The sequence below is a fragment of the Marmota marmota genome, unplaced genomic scaffold (genome assembly GCF_001458135.2).
Source record: "Marmota marmota marmota unplaced genomic scaffold, marMar, whole genome shotgun sequence".
NCBI lineage: Eukaryota > Metazoa > Chordata > Mammalia > Rodentia > Sciuridae > Marmota > Marmota marmota.
Window position 1 is genome coordinate 851,662 of NW_025999863.1, and position 17,887 is coordinate 869,548.

Below are 17,887 nucleotides of genomic sequence, written 5' to 3' on the forward strand. Positions count from 1 at the left end.
CCCATCCTGCTCGCCTGGCAGGGTCCCCGAGGGTGGGAGGAGGGAGGCCAGCAGCCGGGCCCACCCGCTGCTGCGGCTCAAGGCAGCCCACGCCAGCCTCTCCAACGATAGCCTCAACAGCGGCAGCACCAGTGACGGGTACTGCCCTCGGGAGCACCTGCAGCCCTGTCCACTGGCTGCACTGGCTGAGCACCGTGAGGACCCCCTGAACGGGCAGGCGCGGCCCAGCCGGCTGGACCTCAACCTGCCAGGGAGCCAGGCTGAGCCACCTGCCAGGGACATCGCAGCTGCTGATGCCCGCATCAGAACCATCAAGCTGTCGCCCACCTATCAGCATGTGCCACTGCTTGAAGGGGCAGCCGGGACGGGGTCACGGCCCCTGGCTCAGCCTGGGGCCTCCCCGGGGGCTCGAAAGCAAGCCTGGGTGCCGGCAGATGGCCTGAGCACAGTGCCCGAGAAGCTGGCGGCTGCCCCGGTGCCCATGGCCAGCAAGGTGCTGCAGAGGCTGGTGGCCCAGGAGGGGCCACTGTCCCTCTCGCGCTGCAGCTCACTGTCCTCACTGTCCTCAGCCGGCCACCTGGCCCCAGTGAGGGTGGCCACCTGGATGACAGTGACTCTTCCCTGGAGGGGCTGGAGGAAGCTGGCCCTGGGCAGGCTGAGCTGGATGGGTCATGGAGGGGGCCTGGGTCTACCTCGCTGCCAGTGGCCATTCCCGCACCCCGCCACAGCCGCGGCCGGGGCCTGGGGGTGGAAGATGCCACACCCTCCAGCTCTTCAGAGAACTGCGTGCAAGAGACACCCCTGGTGCTGAGCCGCTGCAGCTCAGTGAGCTCTCTGGGCAGCTTTGAGAGCCCTTCCATCGCCAGCTCCATCCCTAGTGACCCCTGCAGTGGTCTGGGCAGCGGCACGGTCAGCCCCAGTGAGCTGCCCGACAGCCCCGGGCAGACCATGCCACCCAGCCGTAGCAAGACACCGCCGGTGCCGTCGGGCCAGCCCGAGGCCAGCCAGTTCAGCCTGCAGTGGGAGAGCTACGTCAAGCGCTTTCTGGACATTGCCGACTGCCGCGAGCGCTGCCGGCCGCCCTCTGAGCTGGACGCGGGCAGTGTGCGCTTCACCGTGGAGAAGCCAGACGAGAACTTCTCCTGTGCGTCCAGCCTCAGCGCCCTGGCTCTGCATGAGCTCTACGTGCAGCAGGACGTGGAGCTTCGGCTGAGGCCGCCCGCCTGCCCTGACCGGAGTGGGGGCGGGGGCCATCGCCGCCGAGATGAGGCCAGTGGCCGCCCAGAAGGACCAGCACCAGGAGGCTCTCGAGCCCGTGCAGCTGCTGACCAGGAGTTGGAGCTGCTTCGAGAGTGCCTGGGGGCCGCTGTGCCAGCTCGGCTCCGCAAGGTAGCCTCGGCTCTGGTGCCTGGCCGCCGGGCGCTGCCAGTGCCCGTCTATATGCTGCTGCCTGCCCCAGCCCGGGACGATGACTCTGGCACCGACTCAGCTGAGGGCACACCTGTCAACTTCTCCAGTGCTGCCTCCCTAAGCGATGAGACCCTGCAGGGTCCCCCCAGGGCCCAGTCCCGGGAGGCGGCAGACAGGCAGAAACCCACAGGTCCTGCAGCCCCTACCAGGCAGGCAGCCGGGCACCAGACCAAGGCAGGGGGCATTGGCAAGAGCATGGAGCAGTCCTGGGGCACAGGCAGGAATCGGGCAGGGCTGGAGCTACCCCTCAGCAGGCCCCTGAGTGCGCACTCCGACAGAGAGGCCTCGCGCCAGGGCCGGTCCAGCGGGGACGGAGGGTTGCAGTCGCTGTGCCTCACGACGCCCACCCAGGAGGCTGTGTACTGCTTCTGCGACTCTGATGAGGACCTGGAGCCGGCAGCCACAGCTCCAGCCCCCCAGAGGGCATCTGCTATACCCCGCGCTCTAAAACGGGAGGGCCTGATGGGTAGGAAGGAGGCCCGGGCCCCATCCAAGCTCCCCTCAACTGTCCCGCCACCTGCAAGGGCCCAACCCAGGCTGATTGCGGATGAGACTCCCCCCTGCTACTCCTTGAGCTCCTCGGCCAGCTCCCTCAGTGAGCCCGAGCTCTCCGAGCGGCCAGCCAGTGGTCCACGAGGTCAGGAGCCAGCAGTCACCAAGGACCCAGGCCCGAGCAGTGGACAAGAGAGCTCCCCAAGCCCACGGGCTGAGGAGGAGCTACTGCGGAGGTGCATCGGCTCAGCCATGCCTAGGCGGCGGCCCCAAGCCTTGGGCCCTCGGCGTCGCAAGCCCCGAGTCACACGGCTGGACATCCGGCCAGCAGAGGTACCTCAGGGGTGCAGTGAGGAGGTGGCAGGCTCAGACCCAGCCTCGGACCTGGACAGCGTGGAGTGGCAAGCCATCCAGGACGGGGCCAACTCCATTGTCACGTGGCTGCACCAGGCGGCGGCAGCGGCCACCATGGAGGCCTCCTCAGAATCTGACTCCCTCCTGTCCTTGGTGTCTGGGCTGTCAGGGGGCCCCACCCTGCCGCCCTCGAAGCACAGGAAGGGGAGACAGCCCGGAGCAGGGGCCAAGGTGGGCAGTGCCCAGCGGCCAGAGAAACGGGGCCTGGCCATAAGCAAGAGCAGTGGGAGCCCCCGCTCACCTGCAGGCCCTGAGAAGGGGCACCTCGCTCAGAAGACTGTGCCTGAGGGGCCTGCTGTCCTTCGGGGTCGCACCGTGATCTATGTGCCCAGTCCTGCCCATCGAGCCCAGCCCAAAGGCATCCCTGGCCCCCGTGCCACACCCAGGAAAATGGGGAACCCTGGCCCCACACAGCCAGAGGCCAAGGCCAGAGCCTCCAACCCTGGGCAGCAGCGGTCCCGGAGCCTGCACCGGCCTGGCAAGAATTCAGAGCTGGCAGAACTGAGCCGCCCACCTAGGAGCGCCACACCACCTGCCCGCCTGGCCAAGACCCCATCCTCCAGCTCCTCCCAGACCTCTCCCGCTTCCCAGCCCCTGCCCAGGAAGTCCCCTCTGGCCACCTCGGCTGCAGGTCCCCTGCCTGGCCCCGAGGCGACCCCGCTACCCAAGACGCCTGCTCGGGCCCTTCTGGCCAAGCAACACAAGACACAGAAGTCACCCGTGCGGATCCCGTTCATGCAGAGGCCGGCTAGACGGGGGCCGCCGCCGCTAGCCAGGGCAACCCCAGAGCCGGGTCCCAGGAGCCGGGCGGCAGCCGAGGGAGTCCCGGGGACGCGCGGGGGCCGCCTGGGCCTGGTGCGCGTGGCCTCGGCCCGCTCCAGCGGCAGCGAGTCCTCCGACCGCTCGGGATTCCGGCGGCAGCTGACCTTCATCAAGGAGTCGCCGGGCTTGCTGCGTCGACGCCGCTCCGAGCTGTCCTCAACAGAGTCCGCAGCCTCCGTCCCCCAAGGCGCTTCACCCCGCGCGGCCGGCCCGCGCTCCCGGCGGTGTTCCTCTGCTCCTCGCGCTGCGACGAGCTGCGGGCGGCCCGGCGGCAGCCCCCAGCCCTCAGCGCTCCCCGCCGCTCGCCCCGGGCCCAGCCCGGACCGGCCCGCGCGCGCCCCGACGCACTAGCTCCGAGAGCCCGTCGCGCCTGCCCGTGCGCGCGCCCGTCCCGCGGCCCGAGGCGGTCAAGCGCTACGCCTCCTTGCCCCACATCAGCGTGGCCCGAAGGTCCGACGGCGGCGTCGCCGGGTGCCCGGCCCCCGCCGACGCCACTCGCCGCAGCAGCGACGGGGAGGCCAGGCCGCTGCCCAGGGTGGCGGCGCCGGGCACCACGTGGCGGCGCATCCGGGACGAGGACGTCCCGCACATCTTGCGTAGCACCCTGCCCGCCACCGCCTTGCCGCTCCGGGGCGCCTCGCCCGAGGAGGGCCCGGTCGGGACCCCGCAGCGCAAGACCAGCGACGCTGTGGTGCAGACGGAAGAGGTGGCCGCCCCCAAGACCAACTCCAGCACCTCTCCGAGTCTGGAGAGCAGAGACCCACCGCAGGTCCCCGCGGGAGGTGCCGCTGGCCTGGGCAGCGAGGTGGACGGGCCCGGCTCCGCCAAGGCATCTGCCTCCGTCCCCTTCGTCCACGAGGGCCCGGGGGTCGCTGTCGGGGGCTTCCCCGCCAGCCGGCACGGCTCCCCCAGCCGCGCCGCCCGGGTCCCACCCTTCAACTACGTGCCCAGCCCCATGGCCTCGGCAGCTTCCAACGACTCGGCTGTAGAGAAAGCGGCGGCCACCGCCCCTGCCAGCCTCCTGGAATAACGGCCTGGGCCGGCGTCCAGAAATCTCTCCTGGCCCTGCGGCCGGTCTGGCTGCCCCGCGGCCCGCTCCGTAGATGCTCTGAGCAGGCTGTGCAGGGCCACCGCCTCGCCCTCAGAGCTTCCGCCCGAGTTCACATCAGCCTCGCTTAGGGCAGGACCTTGCTTGTGCACCGCGGGGCTCCATGGGAAAGGCTCGGCCCTGACCGCCGAGCGCACGCTGGGCCCTTCAGCCCAGGTCGGGCGGGACGGGAAGCGGGTCACTAGCACAGACCTCAAGCTGCCTCTGCGGAGCCACCGTGCGGAGGCTCACCTGGGGGCTAGGTGGGACAGCCTCTGGGTCGCCTTGTTCTGTGCACCTGGGCAATCCTCAGGAGAGTAGGCAGTGTCCCCCAAGGTGTGGGGACCAGCTGGGGGAGGGTGGCTTGACTGCCTACCAGTTGGGGCCCAGGCATCTGCCGTGCAGGGTGAGGCCTGTAATTACTGCTTCTGGTAATTTGTTAATGACGGCTTGGCTGGTTTGTTTGCCTTCCGAGCCCAGCTGTGAGGGAGCCCGGGTGAGGGTGCGGCTGAGCCCCACAGACTGCAGCTCTGGAAGCTGGGAGCAGCCATCCTGGGGGCTGCCACGAGAGGACAGCCAGGTCAGCCTGGCCCTTGCACCGGGTGGGGGATGACAATGGGGGCCAGGCAGGTCTCTGTAGATAGAAAAGGTGCCAGGGAGGGCTGACCTCTTGTCTCCACCACTGCCAACTGTCAGGGGTCCTTTCCACTCCTCCGAGCGGCCCTGGTGGTCAGTGGAGTCAGAACCAGCCCTAATGGATGAGGATGGGAGAGTCCCTGGAGGAGGCTGTGGCTTACAACCTGTGCTTTAAAGGGGTGGTCACTGGGAGCTCTTCCTCCAGGATGGCCGCTGCCCCTGCTGGTTCTGCCTTCCATTTCCTCTCCTTCATTACGCATGCAGGGGTAGCCCTAGGCTGGGCCCGACGTCCAGGTGGGCTTTGCGGTGGGGTATGGAGCCTGGGTACCAAGGTGCCAGATGCGTCGGGGGGTACAGGGAGCCTGGGGGGCCCCAGCTGCCTGGTGGTCAGAGAAGCTAACAGGGTGCCCCAGGAGCCAGGCCTCGGGGGACCTGGGCCAGTGTGTGCAGAGGCACCAGGGAGGCCTGTGGGGGCCGGTGTTCCACCAGCTTGGGCATCTTCCTGCAGAGAGAGCCAGCGACCTCTTTCCTGCAGGACCTGACTCTGCCAGAGGACCTGCTGCTGAGCCATCTGTGGTGGCAGGTCCCAAGGGGCAGGTGCTGTTCCGCAGGCTGGTTTTAAGTCCCTCGGGTGGGAGGAGGGAAGCAGGTTGGGCAGCTGGGTGGGAGGCACTCTGAAGGAACCCCCTGCCCACCATGGGCACCATGGTCCCTCCTTGGCAGGTCCTCAGCACAGCTGGCTGAGGTCAGGGAGGAGGCAGACATCAGTCTCCCCGGATGCCCCTCTGTGGGAGTTGACAGACCCCACCATGGAGATGAGGCACCCCGTCCTCCCCACACACCAGCGCCTTCTCCAAAACACGGCACCCTGCACGGCCCACCTACCCAGGACGCTGGGCAGGATGGCCGTGCTCCCACACCCCCAAACTGCAGTCCCAGCGGCAGGTGCTGGGGACATGCAATTCCCACCCCTAGAACACTGCCTGCCAGGCCAGGCTTCTGAGTCTCTGGAGCAAAGGCCCCGGGGTGGCTGGGAGAGGGGACTTCGGCCTGCTGCGTCGGAAACCTTGTCCCCAGCTGTAGCCTACCTGTCCTCTCATACTTGCCACAAGCAGCTGGGCCCTGGTGTGGCCTGTTGGTGAGGGGACAGCAGCAGATGGACTGCAGCCTTCCCAGCTCAAAGGCCAGGTGCCCACAGGGCCACCTGGGCCTCAGTCTCTCCATGTGGGCCCTGGGGGGGCTCCCGGAGCTACCTCTCAGGCAAGCAGTGGCCACTGTGATGGGAGGCTCCCGGGGGCTGTCCTCAGCCCTGGACACAGCTCCCACCACAGCTGGTACACAAGGGGCCATGTGCTGCCAGCTGCTACCTCCTGCTGGGCCCCCTACCAAGCGGCCACTGTTGCTTTCTGTGTCCCCTTCAGAGGCAGGAACAGCCACAGGGCATCCTTCTGCCCAGGCAGGAGGTGAAGGCAAGAGCCAGAAGGGCAGCTGGTGGCGTGGACAATCAACCCCAGGCCTCTGGAGCATTCTGGGGCCAGCCCCAGAGAACTGAAGACGGGGTCCACAGTTGGAGGGGATGACCACCACCTGGGTGCTTACCCCACCCCAGGCCTCTGGAGCATTCTGGGGCCAGCCCCAGAGAACTGAAGACGGGGTCCACAGTTGGAGGGGATGACCACCACCTGGGTGCTTACCCCACCCCCCACCCCCCTCCCCAACCTGCAGCTGGTCGCCGGCTCTTGCTGCTGCCAGCAGGGTTCTAGCAGCAGGCCTGTTACACACTTGTAAATAGCTCCGGCCCGGCCCTGCCCACCCCACAGGTGAAGCCATCTGTCTGGCAGGACAATGCCCACCAGGCGTCCGCCCGCTTCTCTGCGTCTTGAATAAACTGCGCTGTGAACTGCCCTCAACTGCCCTGGTTCCTGTGCCGAGGATGTGGGGGAGGGGGCTGTCTGTGCCGACCACAGGCCCCACGATGGGTCCCTGTGCTGAGCCAGGAGCCATGAGCTGAGTGGACATCTCAGGTCAGGTCCCGGAAGCTGGACCAAAGCGTGGTGATGTTTATTCAGAGACAGGGAAGGGCTGGCTGAGTGCCTTGGTCCCCTGGGGACAGTTCCCCAGGCAGGTGGCCCACCTGGGGCTTTGTTTCTGGTTCTCAGTCCTTGCTGCCAGCTCCAGTGTGCCGCAGGGCAGAGGTCTGGGCAGGCCCAGGTGAGCTGGGGTCCATGAAGGTGAACAGAACTGTCCTCAGCTGTCCAGGTAGCAAGCTTTGGGGTGGGTGATCCACAAGAAAGCCCAAAGGTTCAGTGTGGGCCCAAGACGGCTTCCGGTCAGGGAGTCTCTGGCTTCAGCAGTGACCCTTCACAGGGAGAGGTTCAGGAGACAGCCTGCCGCTGGGGAACGGCGGGGAGGAGGGGCACGAGGCCAGGCTCCAGCCACCCAGCAGTGTCCCCCGCGGGACTGTGGCGGTGCCACACTCAGAGCTCCACACAGGCCCCTCTGAGGATGGCCCCTGAACAAGGGCAGCCCAGTCGCTGCAGAGGGGATTTTATCCCTGGGGCCTGGCCGTGGACCACCTCTCACAGCCCGTGGCTCCTCTGGTCTCTGCCGGTTTGTTGAGGACGAAGACTCCTTTCAAGACCCTCCCACCCAGCCTCCACCTGCCCCCAGAGGACAGGGCCAGAAGGGACGGGGCACAGGGCCGAAGGACCCAGCCAGGCTCTGGGCAGGAGTGGCCAGCACATCCCCTGATCGCAGGGACATAGTCCAAGTGTGGCTAGAGTCTCAGGCTTCTCTCTGGGAGCCAGTGACCTCAGCAGCCCAGAGCAGTTGTGAGACCACCGAGATCTGTGGCAGGAGCTTGAACATGGGAAGGAGGTGGGCCACAAACTCAGGCTGGCCCCTGGGCCACATGAGGCAGGGTGGGGGCCCACCTGGCCGAACCAACACAGTCAACGGGTCAGTCCTGCACCCCGACCCCTGGCCAGCACCTGGACCCAGGTGAACAGACAGACCAGCCCTTCCTGGGGAGCACGCATTCCTGCAACCAGGTTCACAGTGCCCTGAGCAGTGACCTGAAGGAGGAAGGAGGTGGCCCTGCCCCAGAGGCTCATGTCCAACCAGAGGCCATTGTGAGTGGAGGAGGGGACAGAACCCCAGAGAGCATCCAACCTCTCCACCCTATATCCAGGTAGAGCCGAGACCACGGTGTGGGTCCTGCCAGCCCAGTGTCATGGGAAGACACCACGACCTGTAGCTGCCAATGGAGGAGAGAAGCACGGGTGGCCCCCGGTGCTGGAACCCAGATGGAATGCCAGCCTGGGGCACTCAGGTCCCCAGGGAGGAGCCAGAGGTGGTGGCATTAGGTGCCGCCTTAGACCTGCAGGCCCAGGTCAGCCTGAGGAGGTAGCTGAGGTCCCTGGCAGCGCTGCCTGGGTCACCTGGCTGATGTCCCGCTCCAGCTCCTGTCCGGCTAACTGGAGGTGCTCGCGCTTCTGCCGCAGCTCCTCCCTAGCCTGCCGCAGCCGCTTGTTTGTGATCACATAGGCCCGGCTCTGCTGGTAGAGCTGCTCCTGCTGATCCTCAGAGTCCTCGGTCCTCCTGGAGGGGCCTGGCAGGTCTGTGGATGGACACAGAAGCCTCACTCACCAAGGAGCCCCAAATCACAGAATGTGATACCTATGGGCCTCCACGCACAGGGCAGCCACAGGTGGGCGTCTGCATCTCACCAAGCTAACTGCACGGCAGATGCAGACGCTGTGGGCAGGAGGGAGCTGAGCTGGCTCCCTCCCTGGCTAGGAGAGACCTCTTGGTTTTCACCTTGGCAACAGACTGGTTGCAGAAAGGCCCACAGGAAAGCTCAACCCAGGCCACTGGGTGGGCCTCCCTGGGTGGGCCTCCCTGGGTGGGCTCCGATTTCTGTCTTCAGACTGGGCTCTTGGGCCTGCTCTCTCTGGAAGCCTGAGCTGCAACATGCCAGCTCCTGCAGATGCCTTGTGTGGTTCTGCAGCCACAGGACCCAGTGCTTCCAGAACTGCGGGTGTGGAGACACATTTCCCAGGGCACCTCGCACAAGCAGCACATAAAACTCCCCTGCTCCCAGAAGGTACAAGACCATGGCTGCAGGACTGCAAAGGTCAGGTTTTGGGTACCATGCGACACGTCAGGACTCCCTCCAATCCTTCCTGTCCCTCACCTGCCCATAACCGTCTGGATTCCAGCTCCAACACCCACCGCAGGCCAGGAACACTAGCGTTTGGTTACAGATCACTTTTTCACCATTGTTTTAGATAAAAAGGGGGAAGGTCACATGCAAACAGGATGGGACAAGGAGAAGATGCCCTTTCCCTCCAGTGAGCCCCAGAGCGCCCCTTCTCTCTCCCTTGAACATGATGCACCTCAGCTCCTGTGTGTGCTAGGTGGAACCTAGGGCCTCACACGTGCTCCTACTGGATTGCACGCCGGCCCTTTTTATTTTGAGGCAGTCTTGCTAAATTGCCAAGGTTGGCTGGAACCTGTGACCTTCTGCCTCAGCCTCCGGAGCTACTGGGATAGGCTAACAGGTGTGCAGGCACAGGGGAGTGCCCCACAGTTCTGTAGGTCTGTTCCCACCCCTGTCTACAGTGAGAGCAGCTACTGGCCCAGGAGTGGAAAAACTGGCTGCGTACCCAAAAACTTTTATTTACGGACACTGAAGATGACTTCACGTTACTTCCACATATCTCAAAATATGCTCACCCCCACTGAAACCCGTGGTCTGCGATGTGGCTCAGTGGTAGAGCGACTGCCTAGGTGCAAAAAGGCCCTGGGGTCCATCCCCAGCATGAAAAATAAATAAATAAATAAATAAAGTGGAGATCCTTTCCTCGCTCCCGGCCTTAGCGGACAGGCGGCGCGGGCGGTGTGGTGCAGGCCTGGTTTGCACACAGACTTAGACGACCGCAAAATGCACCCACTCTACCTCGAACGAGGAAAGGGAGGCTCGGCGAGGAGGAGCTCGTGCAGACCCGGCCTCTCCCGCTGGGGCCCGGGACCGTCCCTCCCTCTCGGGCCGGACTCTTTCTACCTTCCGGGGCCAGCGCGGTGAAGACGGGGTCCTGGGCCAGCGCTCCTCGCACGTCCTCCAGGATCTGCGCCACCGTGGGGGGCGCCGGGCGGGTGGGCAGCACCACGCGCTTCTTGGCCTTGGAGCCCATCCCTGGAGGCGGAGAAGGGAGCACTGGCCGGGCGTCCACCTCTCGCTTGGCGCGGACCGTTCCTCCCGCCCTGACAGCTCGCACGCACCCGCCGCCCGCCCTGCCGCGCCCTCCGGGGCCGCCCAGCTCTGGCCTCCCCTTCGCGCGACACCGCGGCTCGGCACCGCGGGGTTCCGCTCCACCTCGACCTCCGTCTCCCCGCGGAACCTGGCCGCCCACCTCCACCGCCCGGGAACGCTCCTGCCGGCGCCGGAGCCGCCGCTACCACAGCACTTCCGCTTCCGGTCGGAGCTCCGGCCGACCCCGCTCGTGATGCGCGCTTCCGGCCTCCTCGGACTCGGGCTCTCGGCAAGAGCCCACCCCTTCTTAAAGGGGCGGCACCCTTGAGGATGCCGGTGTGATCTGAGACCCAGAGCGACCGGACGGGATGGGAGTGACTGGAGTTTCCTCTGCCGGGTGACAAATCATCTGGACTCGGGTTTATGTTCGTATCACTGGGGGTAGAGCCCAGGGCCAAAGTATCCCGGAGCCACAGCCCAGCCCTTTAGGAGACAGGGTCTCCTCCTGCCCAGCCTCCCGAGTCACTGGGACGACAGGCCTGTGCCTACAGGCTGCTGGCCTCAAATTTCTACAGCCTCCTCCCTACCTGGGCCGGTGAGGGCTGGGGTGGAGAACGAGGGCAGCAGAGGGAGGATGTTGTGTTAAATAGCTTTATGAAGACGTGATTTACACACCACAAAGTTCACTCACCTAGTGTCTGTAGTGGTTCTGATTCAGGGTTCGGGTGCTGGGTTTTTTGTTGTATATTCAGAGTCATGCAGTCACCCCCACAGTCTGGTTCCAGAACATTCTCATCATCCCAGAAGAAAGCCTGTCCCCATGAGCAGTCACCCACTCCCCAGCCTGGCTCCTGCACCCATGATTCACATCCGGTCTCTGGACTCGCCTGTCACTGTCACACACTGTGGCCTTGTGTGTCTGGCTCTCAATGAGCATGAGGTCCTCAGGTCCATCCATACTGCAGCGTGTGTCCCCTGGCTCCTGCCCTGGCTGAGGGACAGTCCAGGTGGATGGACATTGTGTCTGTCTGTGCATCGTGGAGCTGGCCGCAGTCTGGCTGTGGGAACCATGCTGCTGTGAGCCCGAGGGGTTTCTGTGGGGTGTTTGGTGTTTACACCTCGGAGTGAAACTGCTGGGTCAGAGGCCAACTCGTATTCGTCGGTGGACTTGCCAGACTGATTTCCAAGGTGATGCCCAGCTGGCTGGCATAGGGGCTCACCGCGTGGGGCAAGAGAAGGCTCAGGAGGAGTGTGGGCTGGAGAGGCCTTGGCCCGGGATGGGCCGCTCAGCATCCACAGCCTGTGAGCATCACTTGCCACCTTGAACCCCGCCCCAGGTCCCCAGAGCCAGGGGCTGATTCCTCCTTTGTCATCCGCTGATCCTCAGGGCTGATGTCAGGAAGGCAATTTCCCTATGCAGTGCAGGGCTGGGGGGACCCCAACCAGGCCCACCCTGCCCCAAAGGACACCCAGGCTTGGCACCTTTGACTCAACCTTTATTTGTGAACTCTGAGGTCGAACGTGGTGCTCGGGGCTGCTTGGACCCAACAGGGAAGGACCCGTGGCTGTGGTCTGACTTCTGCTCATCCCACCTCATCCCACCCCACCCCTGCACCAAGACTTCTCTCTCTCTTTCTCACTCGGAGCTGCTGGGTCCAGGCCACAGGGTTCCATGCAGCCCACACCCTGGCCAGTGACTGTGGGTGGCCAGCCAAGGCTTTCTGAGGCAGGGCAGTAGTGCCCACTTGGGCCCAGGCGGAGGTGGCTTTCCGTGCTCCAAGATGGACATCCCCAGATTCCAGCAGCAGCTGGGGCTGGGGTGGTGGTGGGCAAGGCCCCCAGCACTGGGAGCCCAGCCCACAGTGGGCAGCTCTTGGACGCTGCAGAGGAGGAGACTTTTGCTCAAAGGCCACAGTCAACAGTACCATGGCTTGGGCCTGGCAGCGGCAGCAACAGCTGGAGCAGGCGGTGTCCAAGGGCTGCTGGTGGCCACTGGGGATGGCGGCCCTGAGCAGGAGCCCTGGTGCTCGTCCAGAGTGTGGGGCGGGGGGCAGGCGGTGCAGTCATGCGCAGAGCCGCCCCGGCAGGTGTAGCACGAGGCGTGGCAGCCGGAGCACACGCGGAGGGCAGGCGCGGCCGCGCGCCCAGGCCCTGCGGTCACTGCCGGCTGGGTGCTGCTGAAGTACCTGGGCGGGCAGTAGGAGAGGCAGAGGTGGCCCAGGATGTAGGCAGGGCCGTCACATTCTGCACGAGGGACACAGACGCGGAGGGTGTGAGGTGCTGCCTGCCTCGTGGGCCCACCTGCCGCCAGCCTGCCCTGGGCCGCACACGCACACTGACCACCCCTGCGGCCGACGCCTCCCAGCAAGTGGACCATGCGGCGCTGACCACTCACCTTGGCACAGCCCCTCTGTGTCCCGCTGCACACATGTGCTGCTGGTCACCTGGGGGTCTGAGGGCCGCTCCATCATGTCCTCAGCTGTCCCGTAGAGCAGCAGCGTGTAGCGGTACAGCATCCCTGGGCAGGGGTCACGGTGGCATGGGGAGGGGAGAGGGTGTTGGGGCCTAGTACTCCAGGCCCTGGCCCCCTCTGCTCAGCCACTGCCACCCAGAGCCCAGACCAGATGGCTTGATCAGCACCCCTGTGTGCAGGGCCTGGACTCGGCCTCCCCAGGAAGGGGACCCCTGCTGGCCCTGACAGGCCTGTGCACATGGTCTCTCCAGGGAGACCCGGGGCCGCTGTGGCAATGGGGTACCGAGGTGGGGCTGGACGGTGGAGCCCCCGACCTCAGCCCCGGCTCTTACCGGTGTTGAAATAGTAGCCCTTGTTCTCCAGGCCCAGGGTCCACATGCCCTGCGGGTCCTCGTCCCAGAAGTGGGTGGACATGAAGATCCAGTTGTTGTAGCCTTGGCCGCTGACATCCAGGGGCCTGGGCAGGTGGCGGCAGGGGGAGAAGGGCCCCTCTCAGGCGGGCTTGGGGCCACGCGGCCAGAGCCCCCTGGGAGGGCCTCCAGAGGGCGGCAGTGACTACCGGGGCCCGGTGGGTGGGGGTGGGCGCACACCTGATGGCCACCAGCGTGGAGCGGGTGCCCATGGGGCTGGTGAGAGAGATCTCCAGGTCCCCGCGACGGCTGTAGGACAAGGACAGCTGCACCTGCACGTGCTCCAGGGAGCGGATGTAGTTGTGGCGGCCGGCACAGGCGGACACCTCCTTCTTCACGTGCATCCGGGGCAGAATGGGGCTGCAGGGGCAAGGACCCTCCAGTTGGCCCCCTGTGGGGTGGGCGCCAGCAGGAGGGTCTGGTATCCAAGATGAGGGGGCCACCCTCTCCTTTACAAATGGGTGAAGCCTTAGGGCTTGCCTCCCTGGGGCTCCCGCTCTCTGGGTGGTGGTGGCTGGTGTGGGGGCGGGGAAGGGGGAGGTGTGCACAGTGTGCAGGGCCTTGGAGGGGCCTCCCTCACGTGGGGACATGCACAACCAGGATGGCACATTTCTTCTGGGGCTGTGTGGGCAGCCAGGTGCGAGCCATGTCCACCAGTAGCCCAGCGTCCAGCAGCCCGTAGCCGTAGTGGTGGCTCACTGTGTGGAGAGGCGGCTGTCACTTTCCTGGTGGGCACAGCATTCCCGCCCCGTCGGGCCCCATCGCACCTTGGCGCCCCACGCCATTGACCCTCCAGTCTTCAGCCTGCAGCTGCGCGGGCCTGGATGCGCGGACCACCAGGTGCTGCATGTCCCTCCAGCTCAGAAACGGGCTGCAGGGGGAGGGCAGGGGCAGTGAGCAGGGGGCTGGGCCTGCGGGCCAGGTGGTGGGCAGGGCCCCCACTGTCACCTACTTGGCCTCCAGAGCCAGGGCGATCATGCCTGCGGCCAGCGGGGCCGAGGCGGAGGTGCCGGTGTGCTTGTCTGTGCACTGGTGGTGCAGATCCGTGGTGACCTGGGGGCAGGGGGTGGACTGGGCCAGTGCACAGGGAGGACGCAGCCCTTGTTCACAGGCACCAAGAACTGCACTCAAAAAGCGCTAAAAAGCACACCAGGTGGCCACATCTGTCATCCCAGCCTGGGCAACTTGACGAGACCCTGACTCGAGATTCACGTCTCAGACGTGGCTCGGGGCAGAGTGCTCCCTGGCTGCGGGGCCTGCCTTCCATCCCAGGCCACCAAAGATAAAGGGGCAGATGGCCAAGGTCTGGAGGCACAGGTCAGAGGGCACGCCAGGCTCAGGTACGGGCGGGCACCTGGGTAGCTGTCCTGCCTGGGTCACAGGGAGGGTGGCCAAGCGGCCAGAGCAGGAGGGCTGGGTGCCCGCCTCAGGAGCCTGGGAAAGTGGAGAGGGAAGTCCTGCAGAGGCGCTGGGAGGCAGCCTGGTGGCCCGAGGCGGGGTTGGAGCGGCTGCCTCAGAGCCGGGGGCCTCTGCGGTTGGGTCAGGGAAGGGTCACGGGCACTCACGATCTGCGGGTCGGTGACCACCCCGCTGCTGTAGGTGGTGGTGAGCGTGGAGGCGCAGGCCTCGCTGTACCAGGGCACGCGGCCCTGCTTGGTGGTGCTGCCCACGGACAGCGTGTGGATGCTGTTGGTGTAGCCGTCGCAGTTGCAGTTGTCATAGTGCAGGCCACCGTTGCCTGAGGCCCAGACGAAGAGTGTGCCCAACCCGCCGCGGCCCTGTGGGGAGGGACGGGGCAGGGCATTGGCCTGGCGCCCAGGCCTGGCCCTCACAGGGTGGACCCCTGCTCACCTTGGTCACACCCAGCCGGAAGGCCTCCCGAGTGAGGATGCCTGGGCCGTCTACCGTGCGGCCGTCGTCCTCGGGGCCCCAGCTGGCGCTGTAGATGTGGATGTGCTGAGGCTGCAGGCTCAGCGACTGGGCCTCCACGACGTCGGTGATGGTGCCGTCCAGCATGCGCACGCCTGCGCGGGGGGCATGGGACTCTCCACCAGCTGCCCGCCAGGCCTGCCGCCCACCGTCCCTTTCCCTGGGGGCTCCACCCATGCATGCACTGCACTCTGGGGTCGGCACTGCGCAGCTGTCAAGGCCTGTGGGCCCACATGTCCCAGCCTGACCCTCCCCTCTGTCCCGGGCTGTGCTCTAGGGGACCCTGCGTACCTCCAATCCGGGCGTTGAAGGCGACACCCGCCCCGCAGAAGTGGTTGTTTGCTATGGCGGCCACCTCCCCAGCACAGCGTGTCCCATGCCTGGTGCCAGGGCCAAGAAGTGCACCCATGAGAGCCCACCTGGCCCTGTGGACAGTGGGTCCCCTTACCCACAGGACCAGGACTCACCGGTTCTCATCACTGGGCGTGTAGCGAGGCTGGGGATCCGGGTCGTAGTCGTTGAAGTCGTAGCTGGCCAGGGGGTCCTGGAGGCAGGTGGGGACAGGAGAGGGTCTGAGGCATCCCTGGGGCGGGGCCAGCCTTGAATCTGGGGCAGCCCCCATGAGCCACCCAGGGTCTCACGTAATTGGCCCAGAGATCCGGGTGGTCCTTCTCGATGCCATCGTCCAGGATGGAGACCACGACCCCCTGCCCCGTCAGGCCCTGGCTCCAGACCTGCAGGATACTCAGGTCCGGCTGCACCTGGCTATTCTGCATAAGGCAGGGGTCTGGTCAGTGGGGCTCTGGCTGGCCCTGCCTGTCCGCCTGCCCTAGCCCAGCTGCTCACCATGTACCACTGCTTGGAGAACCAGGGGTCCGAGGGCTCTGCAAAGGAGCGCTTGAAACGCCGCCGCAGCGTCTGCTGCTCAAACCACTGCACCTGGGGACACAGCCGGACCGTCCAGGGCTTATCTCTGAGGCCTTACAGGTGTGGGAGGTGGACTAGAGGACTGAGGACCTCTGGGGAGGTTCTGTGTCTGTTGGGGCTGCTGCTCCTCAGGCCCATCTCCTCTGTCCTCTGTCTGCCCAAAGCTCTCAGAACACCTACTCTTAGGTCCCACAGACCCAGGGCCAAAGCTGAGGATGAGTGGGGCCCCTCTGATCCCAGCTGCCTCTTACTCCCTTCCAGATTTAGATCCTTGTGTCAAGGTCCCCCTGGGTCCCTCAGCATCACTTCAAAAACCAGCCACTTTTACCTCCCCATCCAAAATGTCCACACCCATTTCTTTTCTGGTTCTCCATTTCCCTGTCCACTGCCCACAAGCCCTACCTGTCTAGCCAACTACCAGCCTCCTTACTGCTCACTGACAATGGTTGCCTTCTGGTTCCAAGAGCCTGTGAATCCATTTCCACCCCAGGACCTTTGCACATACTATTATGCTCTTCTTCTGGCTTTTGCCATCCCTGCTTCTTACCATCTTGGTACCCCCCAACTCAGCTCATATTCCCAGCCCCCATCTCAGTGGTCTGGGCCATCTTTTTCTGGTTGCTTAGCTCCAGATTTGGGAACTGGCCCTGATTTCTCTCTCTCCTCCTGATTTCTTCCAATCCATCTGCCAGCCCTGGCTGCTCTCCTGCAAACTATGTATATGTCACATCTTTCAGTTCCCAATGCTATGGGCAAGCAGCCCTCCAGTGCAGCCCACCCCACTTCACAGCACCCAGGGCTCCCCAGAATCCATCCTAATTCTGCATCTGGGCATCTGAGACCTTTTCTTGATAGGATAGGGACTGATTGGGAGCAGACACCCCTCTGAGCCCCCAGATCACTGGGCAGCTTTGGCTTCCTACTCTGCAACTGTTTTCATGCTGGTCAAATGGGCCATTTCCCATCTCTCCATCCTGAGGTGGGGAGAAAGGAAGGACCATTCATCCCTTCTTACCAGAGTGTTTGGGGCCCCTCATTTTTTAGGAAGGAAGAGGGAGTGGCAATAAGTGCCTACTCTGTACCAGGTCCTGGGGGTGGCATGCTCACACAGACCTCCTCATCTGGTCCCCACTGTGGGGACCAAGTGGAAAGCGAACTGCTGAGTTGGTGACTTGCTGGAGGCCACACGGCCACCATAGCAATCACAAGAATAACAGAAGGCAGCTGGTTGGCCCCAGGTGGCTGAGACCCAGACAAGTAGCCTCCCAGACCAGACTCACCTTGGGGTCTTTCTTCAGGCGGAGGCGGTGGCCCCAGTGGGGAGTCAGGGACTGCTGGGCCACGCCCCGGTGCCGGAGGTGGAAGTACTGCCCGTCAGGGAAGATCTGGAAGCGTGCCGAGCCGCTCTGCTGGGACCGGCTCCCTGATGGAGGCACTCCCACCCCAACCAGGCCGGCCCCCTTGCTTGCATGCTCCCAATCAGGGGCCCAGGTGGAAGCTTCTGGGAGTCCCAGAATCTAAGGTGGCCGTGGCAGGGGTATGCTGGGGGTTCTTGATATTTGGGGGGCCTTGGGGACCCGGGTCCTTTTTGTTGGGGTCTGGGGGTCGCCCAGCCCCACACTTCCCATCCAGCCGGGTCCCACCTACCTGCCCCAGGTTGACGAAGCCAAATTTGCGTGCCAGGCGCTCGACCTCCTGGTAACCCTGTGTCACCCGCACGGCCCAGCTGCCGACGTAGATGGGGGCCGGGGCCGTGGCCCAGGCCACAGCCAGGGGGCGGACGAAGCCCAGGCTCAGGGCAAGGGCCAAGGACAGGCGCAGACAGAGCGCAGTCGGGGCTGGCCGCATGGCGGGGGCGGGACCGGGGGCGGGGCCTCCGGAAGCCCTCCCTCTGGCCAAACCGCCTAGTCGGCCCGGCGCCCGCCGGACTGCCGGCGCCATAGCAACCCGAGGGCTTCAACTCCCAGGGGGCC

At 65.2% G+C, this 17,887-nt stretch overlaps 3 protein-coding genes across 10 annotated transcripts in view; 1 reads left to right on the plus strand and 2 right to left on the minus strand.

The window, feature by feature from the left end:
* The window catches only part of Apc2 (APC regulator of WNT signaling pathway 2), a gene marked incomplete at its 5' end in the record, with an annotated part of 13,524 nt that extends 7,778 nt beyond the window's left edge, over positions 1–5,746 (plus strand). The window contains 4 exon segments of the mRNA XM_048810639.1: positions 2–578; positions 581–3,394; positions 3,397–3,519; positions 3,522–5,746. Of these exon segments, the coding sequence (XP_048666596.1) occupies positions 2–578; positions 581–3,394; positions 3,397–3,519; positions 3,522–4,228 (4,221 nt within the window).
* A 1,200-nt stretch (positions 5,747–6,946) lies between these two features.
* CUNH19orf25 (chromosome unknown C19orf25 homolog) lies at positions 6,947–10,207 on the minus strand. The gene is made up of 2 exons (XM_048811995.1): positions 9,987–10,207; positions 6,947–8,540 (listed from the first exon to the last, which is right to left on the minus strand). The coding sequence occupies exons 1-2, from the start codon at positions 10,114–10,116 to the stop codon at positions 8,314–8,316; spliced, it is 357 nt and encodes a 118-aa protein (XP_048667952.1). The 5' UTR covers positions 10,117–10,207; the 3' UTR covers positions 6,947–8,313.
* Positions 6,947–17,855, minus strand: Pcsk4 (proprotein convertase subtilisin/kexin type 4). 8 transcript variants are annotated; one of them, XM_015503593.2, is made up of 18 exons: positions 17,562–17,855; positions 17,195–17,299; positions 15,834–15,926; positions 15,629–15,757; positions 15,455–15,531; positions 15,279–15,367; positions 14,910–15,082; positions 14,624–14,836; positions 14,011–14,111; positions 13,826–13,929; positions 13,639–13,756; positions 13,239–13,418; positions 12,981–13,105; positions 12,571–12,693; positions 10,336–12,419; positions 9,987–10,118; positions 8,741–8,954; positions 6,947–8,540 (listed from the first exon to the last, which is right to left on the minus strand). In XM_015503593.2, exons 1-15 carry the CDS (start codon positions 17,853–17,855, stop codon positions 12,091–12,093), a joined length of 2,253 nt encoding a protein of 750 aa, XP_015359079.1. In that variant the 3' UTR covers positions 6,947–8,540; positions 8,741–8,954; positions 9,987–10,118; positions 10,336–12,090. The 8 variants fall into 8 exon arrangements, with proteins under 8 accessions (XP_015359079.1, XP_048667910.1, XP_048667911.1 ...); XM_048811953.1 differs by having other exon boundaries at positions 10,205–12,419; XM_048811954.1 differs by lacking the exons at positions 6,947–8,540; positions 8,741–8,954; positions 9,987–10,118 and having other exon boundaries at positions 11,888–12,361; positions 12,620–12,693.
* Positions 17,856–17,887: the final 32 nt, after the last annotated feature.

Coding starts and splice junctions, on each gene's coding strand:
- CUNH19orf25 (XM_048811995.1), bottom strand. CDS start 10,116: ATGGGCTCCAAGGCCAAGAAGCGCGTGGTGCTGCCCACCCGCCCGGCG. Junction 8,541..9,986: donor CACCGCGCTGGCCCCGGAAG/GTAGAAAGAGTC, acceptor GTCCATCCACAG/ACCTGCCAGGCCCCTCCAGG.
- Pcsk4 (XM_015503593.2), bottom strand. CDS start 17,855: ATGGCGCCGGCAGTCCGGCGGGCGCCGGGCCGACTAGGCGGTTTGGCC. Junction 15,927..17,194: donor GCCTGAAGAAAGACCCCAAG/GTGAGTCTGGTC, acceptor CTGTGTCCCCAG/GTGCAGTGGTTTGAGCAGCA. Junction 15,083..15,278: donor CTTCAACGCCCGGATTGGAG/GTACGCAGGGTC, acceptor CCCCCCGCGCAG/GCGTGCGCATGCTGGACGGC.